Source organism: Dipodomys merriami, unplaced genomic scaffold (genome assembly GCF_024711535.1).
Source record: "Dipodomys merriami isolate MVZ:Mamm:240054 unplaced genomic scaffold, mDipMer1.0.p SCAF_36, whole genome shotgun sequence".
NCBI lineage: Eukaryota > Metazoa > Chordata > Mammalia > Rodentia > Heteromyidae > Dipodomys > Dipodomys merriami.
Window position 1 is genome coordinate 1,206,220 of NW_027205159.1, and position 16,686 is coordinate 1,222,905.

The window sequence follows — 16,686 nt, forward strand, 5'->3', positions numbered from 1 at the left end:
CACAGCAACAAGAGGAGGTGGGCTGGATTCGAATCCAGACATACGTGGTAGAAATGAATACTTTAACTCTCCTCCCTCTGCCCACCGCACTCAGTTTCTTTCCCATCCAGGGTCTTGGCAGATGAGGCTCCTCCCCTTCCATCCCACTGTGGTCTTACTAACTCCTACTCATTCTTTTGATTTTGGCTTTACCTCCCTTTCCTCAGGAAAACTGCTCTCTCCCTTCCAGATAAGTGAAAGTCACTACAAGATTCCCTGAACCTTTCCTTCACAAGACTCACCTGGGCCTGGGTAATGATGTGTATACTTGTATAAGTTTTCCACCAAGTCACCCTATGCAAATGTATGCCTGCTTACATTCCCTATACATTTAACCAATTCCTCCTTTTTCTTGGGGGAAAAAGACAAAAATAAGTTATGACTTAACTATTGTTCTCTAGTGAGTCACGCTGGGATCTGCCTATTCCTTTTTTTAGAAAAAATAAGTTTCACATTATTGAGGCAAATGGAATGTGTAATGCTCACAAAGTTCCTGTGAGAAATCTCTGTTCAAAAACAGTGCCAGCTGCTGCTTAATGATATTATTATCCCTAGGAGCAGAGGGACTTGGTTGCTGTGGCCGCCACACACAGGCAGTGGTGTGGAGACTGAGCCCTCCCTGCGGGTGCCAGCTGCCTGCCTGCTCCCAAGCTGACACACAGCTGTCTGCACACCTTCCTCTGCCATCTGTCAGCAAGGACAAGGAGGAGACAGGGCCATGTCTAGAGCATGGACACGAGAGAAAAGGAAGCCAAGAAATCTCCTAAGCAAGGGTCTGAACGCAGAGAACTTGCAAACACTGTGACAAGAGTAAGAGAACTCACTGGCTGGTCAGCCTGAAGATGTCATAGTATCATAACACTTCTTGTTCATCTTTTTAAAAACAACACTGAAATAAAACTTGGTCTAGAGAACTGCATTAAGTGTGTGGTAACTCTATGAAGATGGGAACCAGGTAGCCACCTGGCACTGGCACACGGTAGGCGCTTCAGAAATACTATGGAGTGAATGGAGGAGTGAACCGCAGACATTCTCTCGCTTGTTATGAAAAGTGAACTGGCATCCAGTAGTCATCCACAGCCTCCAGAAAACATCTGATGTCTCAAGGACAGACTTCTTTAAAATCTGACTTTGCTAGACTATGTCACATTTTCTGTAGGCTGGGTTGTTCTTATCTACCCTGTAGCTATGCGGATGCAGAGGAGGTCTGTAGAGAAGGCTTGTTCCCTATTCCAGGCTTCCTATATCCATGGCAGGACAGGGACAGAGAGCATCTAGAGATGGAGGAGAGATGGATGAAGACATTTTCGGAGCTGTTTCTTTGCAAAGTAACACCACAGCTTCGTTCCCACAAGCTTAGCCATCCATGGGATAAACAGAATTGTTTAGACAGGGTGTATAAATAGGATCTTATATAAGATAAACTACCTTTAGAAAATTACTTGCATAATAGTTGATTTAGTATATTCAGTGTCCTTATTAAGTTAGCCATGGAGGTGTATCACTGCTTAATACAGTGTTCACTCAGGTAGACAGGCGATCTGGATTCACACAGGCAGCCTACACCTTCACAAACACACTCAGGAGAAAGTCCCATCTCAGATGGCACTGTGTGACAGCTTTCACAAGACCAACTTGTTAATTCCTCATCCAGAACTGTATGTTTTCATATGAGATTTTAAACATATTCGTTTAGACATTTTCAAGTTATTAGAATAAAAAAAATCTATTAGAGACTTTTATAAAACTGTTATTTCAAGAATAGCTAAGCATCAGAGCTTCAAATTCATGACCTTATTTTAGAAATCCTATTTGCATAATGACTGGGGAACTGTTATGTGAATTCCTTTTACTGCTGGGGAGTATCTCACGAAGATGCCAATTACAGTAAGTTGGAAACTTTCAGGCTCAAGGTGCAAGCTGTACCTGATGCCAACTGCTAAACACACAACAAATAAGACTGAGTAGAGGGCACAAAGCACACTTTTAGAAGGGCTGGATGCACACATTTATTAAGGTAATAAATACATTGCCTGCCTTCTACGCATACTGTATATACACAACTCAAGATTTGATTTATCCAGAGAGATACTCGTGTGGCTGATACTTCTGTAACATGGCAGATGCAGACCTGAGGTTTTTCTGGTACAAATACTAGAATGCCCAAAGCCTAATATAAGAAGCCACTACTCTATTCTGGCCATTCCAAGGAGACAGGGTCTCCTGGTAATTTTTTTGGGGGGGAGAGTCCAGTCGTGGGGCCTGAACTCTGGGCCTGGGCACTGTCCCTCAGCATTTCAGCTCAAGGCTAGCACTCTACCGCTTGAGCCACAGCACCACTTCTGGCTTTTTTCTTTTTGCTTATGTGGTGCTGAGGAATCGAGCCCAGGGCCTCATGCATACAAGGCAAGCGCTTTACCACTGAGCCACCTTCCCAGCACCATTTTACTGGTAATTTTTAATGAAACAGGAGCAATGATGACTTCCATGCACTGGGATATTCCTGGCATGAGGCCCTGTGTTCACAAGGAATCTTTGAATTACAGGGTAAGGAAAGAATAAAGTGAGAAGAAAAGACACCAACTCAAATACCTCTGCCCACTTCATGCAGGTGACGCTTTCCAAAGATGCAATTTTCCAAGATTGTCCATCCAACCCCAGGGACGGGATGTAATGGTGACTTGGACTGACACAAGCTATAACACTGGAAATTTTCCGTGTGGGTTATCATACACGATGTATTTACTTATGCTGAGCAAATGAATTTAAATCAAGACTAAGCTCTATTTCCCTCTGTACCCCTGAGCACAGAATTTTAAATGTACTACGTCAAACAGCTTCCAGGAATAATGTCACCTACAGCAGTTTGAGATGGTGTGCACTGGGCCGCTGGGTGCTGCTGTGTGGGAGCTCCAGCAGGGAGTTGGCCATGGCTGGGTCTGTCAGCTGGATACAAAAACCTTTGGTGCTGAGATTAGGTGATAATTCTGATGTCCTCTTACCTTGGTCTTTACCCTCCCTGTGCCATGTGGATCCAAGGTGCAAACACAGGTTAGTAAAAGCAAAATATTCTGTGTGCTCAACCCTCCTCTCATCTCCCAGTCTTCCTCATGCCCTCTGAACACATGTACTAGTGTTAAAGGAAACAAAGGAAGTCATTATTTTGTTCCAAATTTCACACAATTGGAGAAGACGAGATAAGTCTGTAAATAGAAAGGTTACAAACATTCAAGAATATAAGGCACTAGGTGCTGAAGGTCTAGCCTTAGCCCCAAGGGATGGCGATCTCCCCCAACCTTGTGCCCTGCAGTGATAGCATAGCCTTTCTTTCCTCCAGTCTCAAGAAACCTTCCACCACCAATTTTTTGCCCAGGGGAGGGGAGGGGCCCACCTGGGGTCAGGCCTGACGCACTGGTAAAAGGCAGCCATCTTCCTGAACGTGCAGTGGGCCTCTGGCTCTCTCATCTTCCTGGAAACTAGCAGCGGGGAGAAGAGTGGACCTCTGGGCCTTGAGCAAGTGGCCTAAGGCTCTTGGGATACCACTGGGTGCCGATCACAAGCCCTCAGTCCATCAGAGCCAGGCGGAAGTGGGGCTTCTGCTCCTGAGCTCTGTGAGCTCCTTGGGCAGGTGTGCAGGCACAGGGCAGTAAAAGCTATGTCAGAAACACACACACTTCCTCCTTCTACTCCAAGCCCTGAGGGCGAGGAGTGGGGGTGGCCTGCCTCTTCAGGGAGTTGCTCCGGAGACACGTCACCTATCTCCCTGTGGCTGGAGACTCACCACGGAATAGCTGGGGACATAACACAACAAACTCGGGCAGTGTTTTACTGTGCTCACCATGGAAGCAGGCAAAGGGTGAGGGCAGCGTGATGCCGCACTCCCCACCTGGGGAAGGGCCACAAAAGAAACAAGACCCTAATACTGAGAAAAGCTAAAACAGATTCAGTCAAACACATCCAAGCCCAGGATTCTCCTCTCTCATGACAACACCAAAGCCATGCAGACCCTCTTGCCCCCTTCAAGGACCTTCACTCTCTAAAGAGCCAGGGCTCGGACTCATCCATGCCTCTGCATGCTTGCTGTCTAGCTTTCATTTTCTGTTGTTTTTTTTTCCTTCAGTGCTCATCGTGCCACTTCAGATCCTAGATGTGTTTTATGCTTTTCTGGGATTTTACAAATGCTGCTTTTGGCCAGGTACCTGCTTACCCCACACCCTGTGGCCCTTACTAATGGATAACACACCTGGCAGGTGCACAGGCCACACCTACCCAAGAAAAATCACCAAGGAAGCCTTCCTGGCTGGACTCTCCAGCCTCTCCACGTGACACAGCCAAGGACCTTGGTGACAGCCTCTCTCATTACTTGCAGTTGCCACTTCAAAATAATAGACTCTTGCAATGAGCACTGCTATGCCACCTAACGCAACTCAGTCTCAGGTCTGCGGGCTGGCTACAGTCAGCAGTTTCCAGGCAACCTCTGGAGTGTTGACAGAAGGCTCCAGGCAATGGAGGGGTGTGACGCTGTGTTATTAAAACCCAGGAGCAGCAGGCAGAACAGGGACTTCTGAGGGAGGTTCTATAAAAGTCCTAGCGTGCTGTTTTCCAAAAGCCAACTGTATACAGAGCCCTAGTCAAAGGGGTTATAAAAGAAGAAAGCAAAACAAATAAGTATAGTTAGGAGTAACAAAAGAGAGCAGTCACATAGTGATTGATGGCATTTGTGTAGGGTTGGAGTCTGCAGGGCCACTGCCCTCATCCTGGCAGGAAGACATGCTGTCACTTATTCAGCCTTCTGCCAAGCACCAGGGACAGCAGGCTGGTGGGGAGGCAGTCCGGGGGCACCTCCAGCATCATGGATTACTGAAACCACAGGGATGGAGCCTGAAGGCCCATGTTTCTAAGGAGCAGTCCCAGCTAGCAGCACAGTCTACCTGGTGAACTGAGGCAGAGCCTGCTCTGGCTGCCAACTCCCTTCTCTCGGGAACCTCAACAGTGCCTTGTTGCTGTGGTGGCTCAGCACTGGGATGGTGCTTTTCATGGAGCACATGAGGCTGACATACACACCACCACAAGGGGATGCCATGCCACATATTGTGGCTGCATGACTGCATGTCCAGGAAACAAGGTTCCCTGAAGAGCAGGTGAGACAGCTGAGGTGCAGGTCTTGCAGCAGTCCCAGGTACGCATGGCCACAGCCACCTCTCAGCACACTCTCCACTAGCACGGCTTGCATGTTTTATATATCTACTCAATTTTAACTCAAGTATTCAGGAAGTCCCTTTCGTTTTTGTTTGTGCTGGCACTGGGGCTTGAATTCAGGGCCTACACATGGTATCTTAGCTTTGTTGCTCGAAGCTTGTATTCTACCACTTGAGCCACAGTTCCACTACTGGCTTTCTAATGTTTAATTGGAGATAAAAGGACTCTTCTGCCTGAGCTGGCTCTGAACCACGAGCTTCAGATCTCAGGTTCCAGAGTAGCAAGGATTATAGGTGTCCTGTGTCCTTTGCTGCAGTGTCCACACCATATATCCCCCAGGACACCAGAGAACCTAACAGAAAGGCCAGTAACTTCTATGTGTACTTACTCAAGTGAAATTTGTAATCTGTAACAGGTAGTTTTTTACAAGAATGTCTAAGGATTTGTGGTAAGACCTCTGTCTCAGTCCACTTTCTGTTGCTATCAGTAGAGAATGCAGACGAGGTAGTTTATAAAGAAGAAAGGTTGAAGGCTTTTATGTTCCTGTTGTGAGGTGGGTGACTTTCTTCAGAGACAGAGGTAGCAGGGGCCATCACATGGTGAGAGGGGCACATGTAAGAGACAAGTCTAAGTTGACTTTTGAGTTTCGGTGGGGCACTCAAACCATAACCCCTAGGAGCTCACTTTACTTAGAAAGACTGGAATGAAGGAATCAGGTTCCAGGTGTTTTCATCATGCCTAAGGCTCATAACCACCAAAGAGCTACACGTGCATCTCCATTCTGCAGGTAAAAGAGGAGATCAGAAAGGTTAAGCCATTGGCACAGGATCACTGAACTGCCGAGTATGAAACCTGATACTCACATCAAGGCCTATTCGAGCCCTTCCCTGTATGGCAAGGGTTTGAGGCAGGGGTCTACTTCTGTGCCTCCTGAGCTGGCAATCTCCAGAACTTAGCAAACACTATCCTGCCTTACCTTGGTGCACATCCCAATCACTCCAATTCTGGGCAATCTGTCCTGTCCTGAGGAGATAAATGATTCCTCTAACAGTGCCTTGGGAGCATTCTAAAGGCTCAACAGTGGCAACCAGGCACAGGGCTCAGGACAGACCTGTAGTCACTGAAAACAGCATTATAGAAAAATGTTCACTGACGTGGGAGCATGTGCACAGCCCAGGACCAAGTGGGGGAAATGAGGATACCACAGTGTTCCTCAGAGTAAGCACACAGTGCCATCACCCAAAAAGGTTGCCCAACACAGATTCTGCTTCAGTCACTCTGGGATGGAGCCTGAAATTCCTGCATTTTTAAGCTCCCAGCTGCTGCTACTGCTGCTACTGCTGCTGTTCCTGCTACCACCCACAGACCTTCCTTTGATGAGCATCATGTACAAAATTGGTGTGTGTGGTAAGGACTCAGTTTTAGTTTTTAAAAAATATCTACATATAGTAAAGACACTTGCACATCCATGGTCATTGCTACACTATTCATAATACCTAAGTTATGGAAACAGCCCAGATGCCCTTCAATAGATGAGTGGACCAATAAAATGTGGAACTTATTATATATAATGGAATTTTACACAGCCATTCGAAACAATAAAATTATGTCATCTGCAGGAGAATGGATGGACCTAGAACAAATAATGTTAAGTGAGGTAAGCCAAGCTCAGAGACAAATGCCACATGTTTTCGATCATATATGGAAGCTAGATCTAAAATATAACTCGACACAATAACCTATAAAGGACACTAGGCATTCACATACACATAGTCAGACTAAAGAAGGTTACCTTTAGGGGAGGAACCCAAAGCTGTAACTCATCTGAACACTTAAAATTAAAATTCTTATTAAAAGGAATTTCAGGAAATGGAAACATGAGTTTTTGGTAGTAGTGGTGGTGGTGTTCATTTGTTTGCTTTGCCTGTTCTGGGGCTTGAACTCTGGGTCTGGGTGCAAAACCACAGAACCACAGAACCACTTCCAGCTTTTTCTGAATTGTTTATTAAAGAATCTCATGAACTTTCCTGGCTGGGCTGGCTTTGAACCATGATCCTCAGATCTCAGATTCCTGAGTAGACATGCTTACAGGTGTGAGCCACTGGCACCGAGCTTGAGTTTTCTTTTTAGAGTGAGCAAAAGTGAGCTTTGAAAGGGAAGAAGGGTAAACAAATACAATCATGGTATTCAGTATACACTATGTGGAAAATGAACTATGCAACTTGTAGGCAGGGACAGGAGGCGAAACTGGGGGACAGAAAAAGGATGAGATTATACAAAAAAAGAAATATACTAATTTCCTAACTTATGAAATGGTAACCCCTTTGTATAATATTTTAGTAATTACAGTAAAATTATTTTTAAAATATCTCCAGCTGGCATGGGAATTCACATCTATAGTCCCAATTATTTGGGTGGTAGAGATAAGATCTTGTTTGAGGCCAACCCAGGTTAAAGTGAGTCCTTATCTTAACCATGGTAGTACACATCTGTTAACCCAACTATGCAGCATGCAGAAGGAGGATTCTAATTCCAGGCCAGCCCAGGCAAAAGCACAATATCCTGTTTGGAAAGTAAACTAAAGCAAGAAGGGTCAGAGGTATTGCTCCAGTGGTAGAGTGCTTCTGTGAAGTCTTGAGTTCAATCCCCAGTGTCTTAGAAAATTAAATTAAATCGATCATCTTGGCCTGGGAATGTAGTGTAGTGGTAGAGTGCTTGGCTAGCACTCTAGGTTCCACCCACAAGAGCTACAAAAAAAATCTTTCAATACATACAATTGAATCATTTAAATACAAAGTTGTTTCTGGATCATGGAATCACATACATTTTAAACATTCTCACTGTGCTTTTCTATGATTTGTCATTTTCCCTAATTAGAAGCTTTTGGAAATGAGTTACCTTCCTTCTCTAGGCTCAGTTCCTCATTTGGAACCCGCAGGAGGCAGTGAGGACTCAAGATCCTGTGTGAGTTTTCACCTGGTACCCAGCACACAGAAGGACTCATTGTCAGTTCCCTGCTGTTGGAAATGAGACCTCATTCTTCCAAAGTTTTGTGTGTGTGTGCCAGTCTTTGGGTGGGCATGAGTGCAGGATCTGGGCACTGTCTCTGCTTCTATGCCCAAGACTAGCACTCTACCACTTGAGCCACAACTCCACTTCTGGATTTTTTTGGGGGGGGGTAGTTAACTGGAAATAAGTGTCTCAGGTTTTCCTGACCAGGCTGTCTTCAAACTGCAACTCTCAGATATCAACCTTTTGAGTAATTAACTGGAAATAAGTGTCTCACAGGTTTTCCTGACCAGGCTGTCTTCAAACCGCAACTCTCAGGTATCAACCTTTTGAGTACCTAGGATTACAGGTGTGAGCTACTGGTGCCTGTCTTCCCTTCCAAAGTATTCCTGAACTGACTTCCTCATTTGCCACAGCATCTGTGACAAGCATACAGGAGGACTACCAGTGAAGAGATTCAGGGCACCAAACTACAGGGGAGGCAGCCACTGGCCTATAGGACAATGCCTCTTACCTGGGACCCCTTCCAGAATTTTGTTCCTGGGGCATGGCTTCCTGACACACCCTACAAAGGGCTCCAGTGGTTGTGCTCCAACGGCAAGGCAAAAATAGGTCCTGAGCTGAGCTGCCCTGGATAGGAACTGGAGTCTGTCCCTACAGGTCACAGGGCTGGGGAACTCTACACCATGTGCTACTCAGCCCACTGACACTTTCAGGCAACTCCCTCTCATGGATTTTAAGAATGCCACGTTGTGCTTTACATCCTGCAAAATTTGGACCATTCATACTGTTTAAATAACTCCCAGACAGGAAACAGGTTTGCTGATTGGAAGCTCTTCCCAGCTGCAAAATCAATTAAGTCCAAAACTTACTACTTAAAGCCCAACTGGGATCTTAAATTCCTTAGCCTGAGTGTTTACAAAGGTCAGAGATGAGTGAGCTACTTGGCTGTGTGTTGTTCAGGATCAGCTTTTACAAGCCTCCCTTCACATTCCATCTGCTTCCCAAAAGAAAGAACAGCCAGAAGCATAGCACCACATATATCCCAGCTATGAACAACTCTTCCAGCTGCATAGAGCTCAGAGAGACTGGCAGAGAAGTTGAGGACAGCGCTGGCTGGAGTCAGACTGAGTGACATACTTCAAAGCAGAAGTCCTCCCCCTCAGTCCCCTCCATCTGGGGACAGTCACTCTCAACAGGATTGGCACCTCTCACTCCTAGGATGCAAACAGAAGTCATTTGAGAACTTGTTCTTCACCATGAGAGGATTGGGGTGGCTTCTTCTAAGGCCTTCCAGAAATCCACACTCCAGAAATGAGAGGCTGCTAGGGCCCCTGGAACATCCCTGAGTAAGGCCTAACACCGCTGAGGGTGCCTTCTGTTCTGGCCTGGGGTAAGGCTTCCCTTACCCCATCATCTGAAGGCAAGGATGACAAAGATGCTGAATGGCTCATCTTCTCTACTGCAGCACTACTTCTTACTGGGGCCCGGGGCTCAGGCCCTCACTGCACTCAGGCACCTAATTCACAGACCATCCAGGAGGAAGGCAAGGCACCCTCCACACAATGGCACCATCACAGTCCCCAGCCCCAGGTCTGGATACCCAACTTGTTCCCACTTCATTCCCACCTGAGATTAGGTACTGGAGGCAATCATGGCTAGCACACAAAGCATCACACACGTGTGCAGGGATGCCATGCAAACATCCTTTCCCAAGATGCTTTGTCCAGCACAGTCCTGTCAGGGGTGAAACAGGGCCCCCAGGCATTTGCACAAGTCACAGGGAAATGTGGTCCAGCCCCTCACTCAGCAGATGAAGACAGACTGCAGAGAAAGACATGGCTACTCATCATGATCCTAGTTAGTGGCAAAGGCACACGAAGATACCTGGACTCCTAACTCCCAAAGATTGGCCCCACCATGAAGCCCAGAGGATTAAGCACCCCAGCTTTATCCTCTCAGGCACTGGGCTCCGAGTGATCGCAGTCAGGCTTGTCAGTCACTCTGTGGTGGAGGGTGAGGTGGGGGGCGGGGGAAGGGGGGAAGAGGAGGAGGTTATCCTTGACAGAGGGAAGAAGGATTCAGAGCTGACAGCACCAGAGAGAAGGAAGGAGCAAGCCTGGGACAACAGGCTGTTATCCAACATTCCAGCTGCTAGTAGCTCTGTGCAGAACTGCACTCTGCACCTTGTGGCCTAGTAAGTAAGACATGTAGACATAAACAATTCGTCCAGGAGGATCAAGAATCACTGGAAGGAGATGGGGACAGACAAGTCGTTTAAGGATTCAGGTGGACCTGTTGCAACAATGAGAAGTACAAAATGTCATGTCAAAACCAACTTTATAATGTCGGTGTGGGGGGGGAGGAGGGTATAATTAGGTGGGGGGAGGGGGGAGGCTGGGAAGGGAGGTGAAGGGTAAACAAAGGAGGAGGCTGCAATGCTTGGTAAGAAATGTATGCATTATCCTGCCCATGTAATTGTAGCCCCTCTGTACAGTATGTTCTCAAATAAAATAAAATTAAATTAAAAAAAAAAGAATCACTGGAAAATAACATGTTGCAAGACGCTAAGGAAACAGGCTTTTTAGCACTGAGAACAGAAATGAAGAGATGCCACATAGATGCTCCACTAAGTCATGGAGCTTAGTCAGGGCTAGTACTGTATCTATTTAAAAAAATACATGAAAGCTGAGTGCAGCGGTTTCTACTACTCAGGAGACTGAGATCAGGAGGACTATGGTTCAAAGCACCCCAGGCAAAAAGTTCAAGAGACTCTTTCTCAACCAATAGCTGGACTTTGGTGGCAAGCACCTACCTGTCATCCCAAACACACAGGATGCTGAGATTGGGAGGATCACAGTTCCACAACAGTCTGGGCAGCAACAGAAAAAGATGGGTGTAGTGGCACACACCTGTCATCCCAGTTAAGGTGGGGAAGATAAAATAGGAGGATTATAGTCTAGTCACAAGCCCAAGTAAAGAGAAAGATTCTGTCTCAAACCAACCAGTATATAAAAGTGCTACAGGCATGAATCAACAATAGAGCACTGACTTCTCAAGCATGAGGCCTCAAATCCAAACCCAAGTATTGCAAAGAAAATGACAAGAATCAGTCAGATGAAATTGTGCATTTTCCCTGGTGAGCTTGCACTTTGGGAACAGGGTTAGATGGAGGCCACTCATGTCAATACTTTATTCTCCTGGACATGAAGAACACTACTGTGATATGTAACCTGCCTACCTGTTAACTCTTATGTTTCCCATTAGCCAACCTGATTCCAGGTTAAGACGTAAACATGCAGACTGGCCTCTCACATTTGGGATCAGAGCCAGGATACTCTAGCGGCTCCCCTGACCTGGGTGGACATTCAGGTTTAGAGTTGGAGGTGGAGATTTCAAGGAAGTCTGGTATTACTGGACATATTGTTTATTTACATTTATTTGTCTTTGTCATTTTTAACTGAGAGCAAGAGATAGGTAGCATTTAAATGCACTTATAGGTCTAAAATCTTGCTAGTTGAGCAGTTAAAAATGTAATTAGTTACCATTTAACTTAATTAGAAATAGTGTAAACAATCTGTATGAATGCACTACACAACTTAAATATGCTGTTCATTTTTCCTATCACAAGCTGTAGATGTTTAAGGAAGGTTCCTTATGGAATAGAGCTTTTTCCCTAAGCCACAGAGATTAGTAATGGCCAGGCTATGTTAGACTTCAATAAATCATTACAGACTTGAAGGAATGTACTTTTAGTCAATGTTTAAAGTTATTACTAACCACAGCTTTTGCTTTTAGAAAAAATTTCCCCCTATACTAGGATTTGAACTCAGGGGCTGGTGCTTGCTCAGCCTGAACTCTACCATTTAAGCCATATCTCCAGCCTGGCTTTTTGCTCGTTATTTTGAAGGTGGAATCCTGAGGGTTGCTTTTTTATTTCCTGCCAGGGCTGGCATCAAATAATGACTCTCCAGATCTCAGCCTTTTGAATGGTGAGGATTACCAGCAAGAACCACCTGTGTATGGCCTGGAAATATTTCATTTTTCCCACAAAAAGAAAAAAATGATAACAACTGGAACAATTGTTGCCATTCTTCCATTATTTGTCCTTGGCAGACATCAATAATCAATCACAGCATCATTCCCAGGATAGCTCACAGCACAGTGCTCCAAGTAGCTATTGAATGCCAGTTGCTTAGATTGGCACATGGCTAAAACTGTCATTGATGTTAGCAGAACTAACAATGAATAGATAAAACTGGGTTCTAGCCTTGGCTCTGCCACTAATAAATTACTAATAAGGCGAACAACTTGTGACTAATCAATTCACTCTTTGGTTTCAACTATGATGTGAGTAGCTGGGACCCTACTGCATTACTTCTGAAAAAACAAAGTCTAAAATCAACATGAACTTCTTTTTATGTAAAGATGTTTCATTTAGCTAGCACATAAAACATATCGAGCTGAGACCAATACATATATTCAAAATCTAGTTCTCAGGTATTGGTGATCCAGACAAATGAATGGCCTTTCCACTGTATGCCCATATACAACCATACCTGATGCTCAGCCCTTTGCCTCATCCATATACATCAGAAGCTTCTACCACTGTAACCTGAGAAGCCTTCCCACTCCTTGGGCAACCTCTTCTGTGTCCCTAGACAATCACCAGTATAACATCTCTGTCCTAGACAAAGAACTCCATAAGGGCAGAGCCCAGTCCTTCTCATCTTTGTATCCCTCTTACTGATGCACAATAGGGACTTAGTAACATTTTTTTTTTGTCAGTACAACTTGAACTCAGATCTGGGTACTGTCCCTGAGCTCTTTTGCTCAAAGCTAGTGCTCCACCATTTTGAGCCACTTTGAACCACAGCACCGCTTTCAGTTGTCTGGTGGCTTATTGGAGATAAGAATCTCACAGGCTTTTCTGCCTGGGCTGGCTTTGAACCATGATCCTCAGAGCTCAGCCAAGAGTAACTAGGATTACAGGCGTGAGTCGCCAGTACCTGACATTATGGACTTTTTGATGAAAGAACACTGACCTCTATGAAATTATCTTAGCCCTCCTGGGAGCTGGTCAGAATCATAGGCCCTCAGACTCTTTTTGGACAAATCAGCACCTGAACTTTCACAAGACCCCTAAGCAACTCCTTCCACATTCATGGGAAAGAATCATGGCTTTAGATCAGCAGGGCTCCCAGCGGTGTCTTCCAAATGCAGCCAGGGTAGAGAAGCACCATTCCTGAGGAATGTCAAGACCTTAGATGTATCCCAGGTAAAGGCACAGGGATGTGGCACTGCCATGAGCTTGCTGCCTTGCTGTGTAGAAGATGGAAGCCAGTAATGGTCAACAAATGTTTCCTGTGGCATGAGCTGGAAGCTGAGCATAGTGCACTTTGGGGAGGACAGAGGACCCTCACTCCAATCCACTTCTGAGATGCTTCTTACCATACAGGGTTAGGTTAGCTCAGGAAGCTGCACCCTCAGGCATGAGCTGCCATCTGGATGGGATTACTGAATTTTCCAGGGATGAGACATGATGCCCTTGCAACCCCAACTGAGGGTCTAGGAACAGCAGGATGATAGATCTCAAGCACAAAGTGAAGCAGGTTGTTCTGCATCCAGTGTGGGCCAACCTCCAGAACAATAGTGCTGAGGGCTATGACATCTTAGGAAGGAGAACCCATTTATGTGCTTAGACTGTATCCCACCGGAAACAGAGGTCAAGGCAGAAGCTCCCCTCCCAGCTACTATTGGACAGGGAGACCACTCTTCCCACAAGGTTGGAAATAGTCACCCAAGGAACCTGCCAAGGCCACATTTCATGAATCCCAAGACAAGAGATACAGACGTGGCCTAGCCATAAACCTGTCAATGCTGTTTCACCTCCTGGCAAGGGTGATTGTTTCAGCAATGGGAATGAGAATGGTTCTATGACAAGGTTACTGAGTTAAGAGCTTTATAGAATTGTTGCAAATGTGTATTTTTTTTCTCCCATGCCTGGGCATATATGAGTCTGTAGAGCGAAGCAGGATCAAGAAATGAAGATAGAAAAGTCAATGTACTTGGGAACTCTGTTTAGAGTCCCAGATCTAGCTATTCCTGAAGTAGGGCTACCTATGACTTTCCAATCCCCTCCTCCGCAACAGCTAAACAAGTATTTGTAAACCTTACCTGAAAAAAAAAATAATCCCCAACTAAATCGCCGAGCAAATGGGCTGAGTGATATCATATCATTTGATCCTTCTGAAGTTCCCTAGATATACTTTCTCAGGTTCAGTTTGGAGATCCACAGGACAGAGGTTTGGTACTCTTTCAGGTCAGCTGCACCCTGTCCAGATGGCGGCAGACTATAAGGCAGGTGTTATTTGATTGTGGTTTACATGCAGAGGCACAATCCCTTTGCATCATATTTGCTCAGTAACCAGCAGAATGAGCCAGCTCCCACCCTACTCTGGTCCATTACCTGAACATGTCCCATGTGTTCTGATGGCATCACTTCTACGAGGTGGAGAAGAGTCTCACCAGGGCAGACTCTACTATATATACACTCCTATATCTACTTTGGCAGAACAAAGCCAAGTAGACATAGGAATGGCAACAAGAACATTGAGCAGAGAGAATTGGAAGTGCTGCTCAGGAGAATGAGCCTTCACTGTCTTTCATGGGTACTAAGTCCCAGAAGGAGCAGAATAGTAGAATGAATGCTGCATACCATGGGTAGCCTAGAGGGAGATGAAGCATTAAGCACAGAAGAACCACAGCAGGGGAAGACCCAGTGCCAACCTGGAGTGGTGGGGTAGCAGGAAGATGGGTGTCTTGTTGGACTACATGGATGGTGTGGGAAACCAGGGCTGTTTCTCCCATCCCCATACACAGGTTCCCACATTCAACCTCTCAAGGCTGAAATGTCTTTCTCAGGTACCTGCAGAGCTCTGCCAGAGGTTCTGTACCAATAGCAGCTCAAGATGCTGTCCCTAGTTCTGTACATTTGGGAAAATAGTTTTGTAACAAAGCTAATGCAACTAGTGAGAGCACTCACAAATAGTCAAACTTCACCATCCAAGTGGAGCAGTCCACCTGGGCCTGGGAAAAAAGAGCAGAAAGAAATCCACTGCAGTATGGTATCACCATCAGCCTGCCTGTGTCTGGTAAGTTTCTCACCAAGGGGAGAGGGGATGGGAAGGACTGAGGGACAGGCAACTGTGCAGGACCACATGAGATGAAGTCATGTTTAAGGGAGGGATGGAGCTAATGGAAGGATTACTGCTCACTGATATTTTTGGCATCTCTCAAACTGCAGCACATGGGGACCCACCCACACCACCTCCACACAGGCCTGCTCTGGCTGGCTGTCCTAACTCACTGGGATTCAGAAATAGTGCCACCCACAGGAGATGATTAGTGGCTGAGGAGCAGCCTGTGCTGGGGCACAGGAGAAAGCAGATTCACAGTGCCCATAGACCAGCAGAGGGCAGGAGAAGGGAGGGGTGGGGGGTTGAATCTGGTGCTAGGAAGGCCTTGGGAGCAAACAACCAGCCCCTATTTCTGCTTGCTAACCCAAGAAGGAGCCCAGATGAGTAACAAAGTCTTTGTACTAAACAGTTCAGCGGCCTATATTATTCCAAGAGCCAAAAATTAGGGCTCAACACAAACACAGATACTGCAATGGTTGGATAGGGACCTACCACAGCCTCATGCATAGGCCTTGGGAAAGGAACACAGGCCTAGAAGCAAATAGAAGAAAGGTTAAGATGGCAGGGGTGAACCTGAATCTTTATCTCTCCCACAGTGACAGCCAGCCTGTCTGGCTGCCATGCCTGCCAGGAGTCTAAATCTAATAAAGACAGGAATATAAGTGTTTTAATATTTTACTCCCATAAACAAAATGATTGTGTTCTCCCAAATTCTTATGTTGAAATTCTAATGTCCAAGGAATTGTGGCCTTGGGTAAGTCATTGGATTATGAGGCTAGCACCCTCATTAAAAGGATTAATGCCCTTTTAAAGATGTCCCATAGACCTCCCACTTTCCACCATGTGAAGACACAGCAAAGAAGGTACCTGTGATGAACCAGGAAATGGACCTTCTCCAGGCACCTGAGCTGCCAGAACCCTGATCTTGAACTTCCAACCTCCAGAACTGTAAACAATGAAGTTCTTTTTCTTTTTTCTTTCTTTGTGTAAGTACTGGGGTTTGAACTCAGGGCCTCATGCTTAGTAGGCAGGAACTCTACAGCTGAGCCACACCACCAAGTCCTATCTTTTTTTGCTGGTTATTTATTTATTTATTTATTTTGGTCAGTCATGAGGCTTGAACTCTGGGCTTGAGCGCTGTCCCTGCGCTCTTCAGCTCAAGGTGAGAGCTCTACCGCTTGAGGAGCCACAGTGCCACTTCTGGTTTTGAGTGGTTTATTGGAGATAAGAGTCTCATGGA

The 16,686-nt window shown here is 45.8% G+C and overlaps 1 protein-coding gene across 9 annotated transcripts in view; it reads right to left on the reverse strand.

The window, feature by feature from the left end:
• Cracdl (CRACD like) overlaps positions 1-16,686 on the reverse strand; it is a 135,900-nt gene that overhangs the window by 70,035 nt on the left and 49,179 nt on the right. The window contains exon 1 of one of the 9 annotated variants that reach the window (XM_069988496.1): positions 3,431-3,695. The exons of 7 other annotated variants lie outside the window; for them this stretch is intronic. In XM_069988496.1, the coding sequence (XP_069844597.1) occupies positions 3,431-3,504 (74 nt within the window). In that variant the 5' untranslated portion in view covers positions 3,505-3,695. Of the gene's footprint in view, positions 1-3,430; positions 3,696-16,686 lie in introns of those variants that run through there. One more of the 9 variants, XM_069988495.1, reaches the window with a different exon arrangement.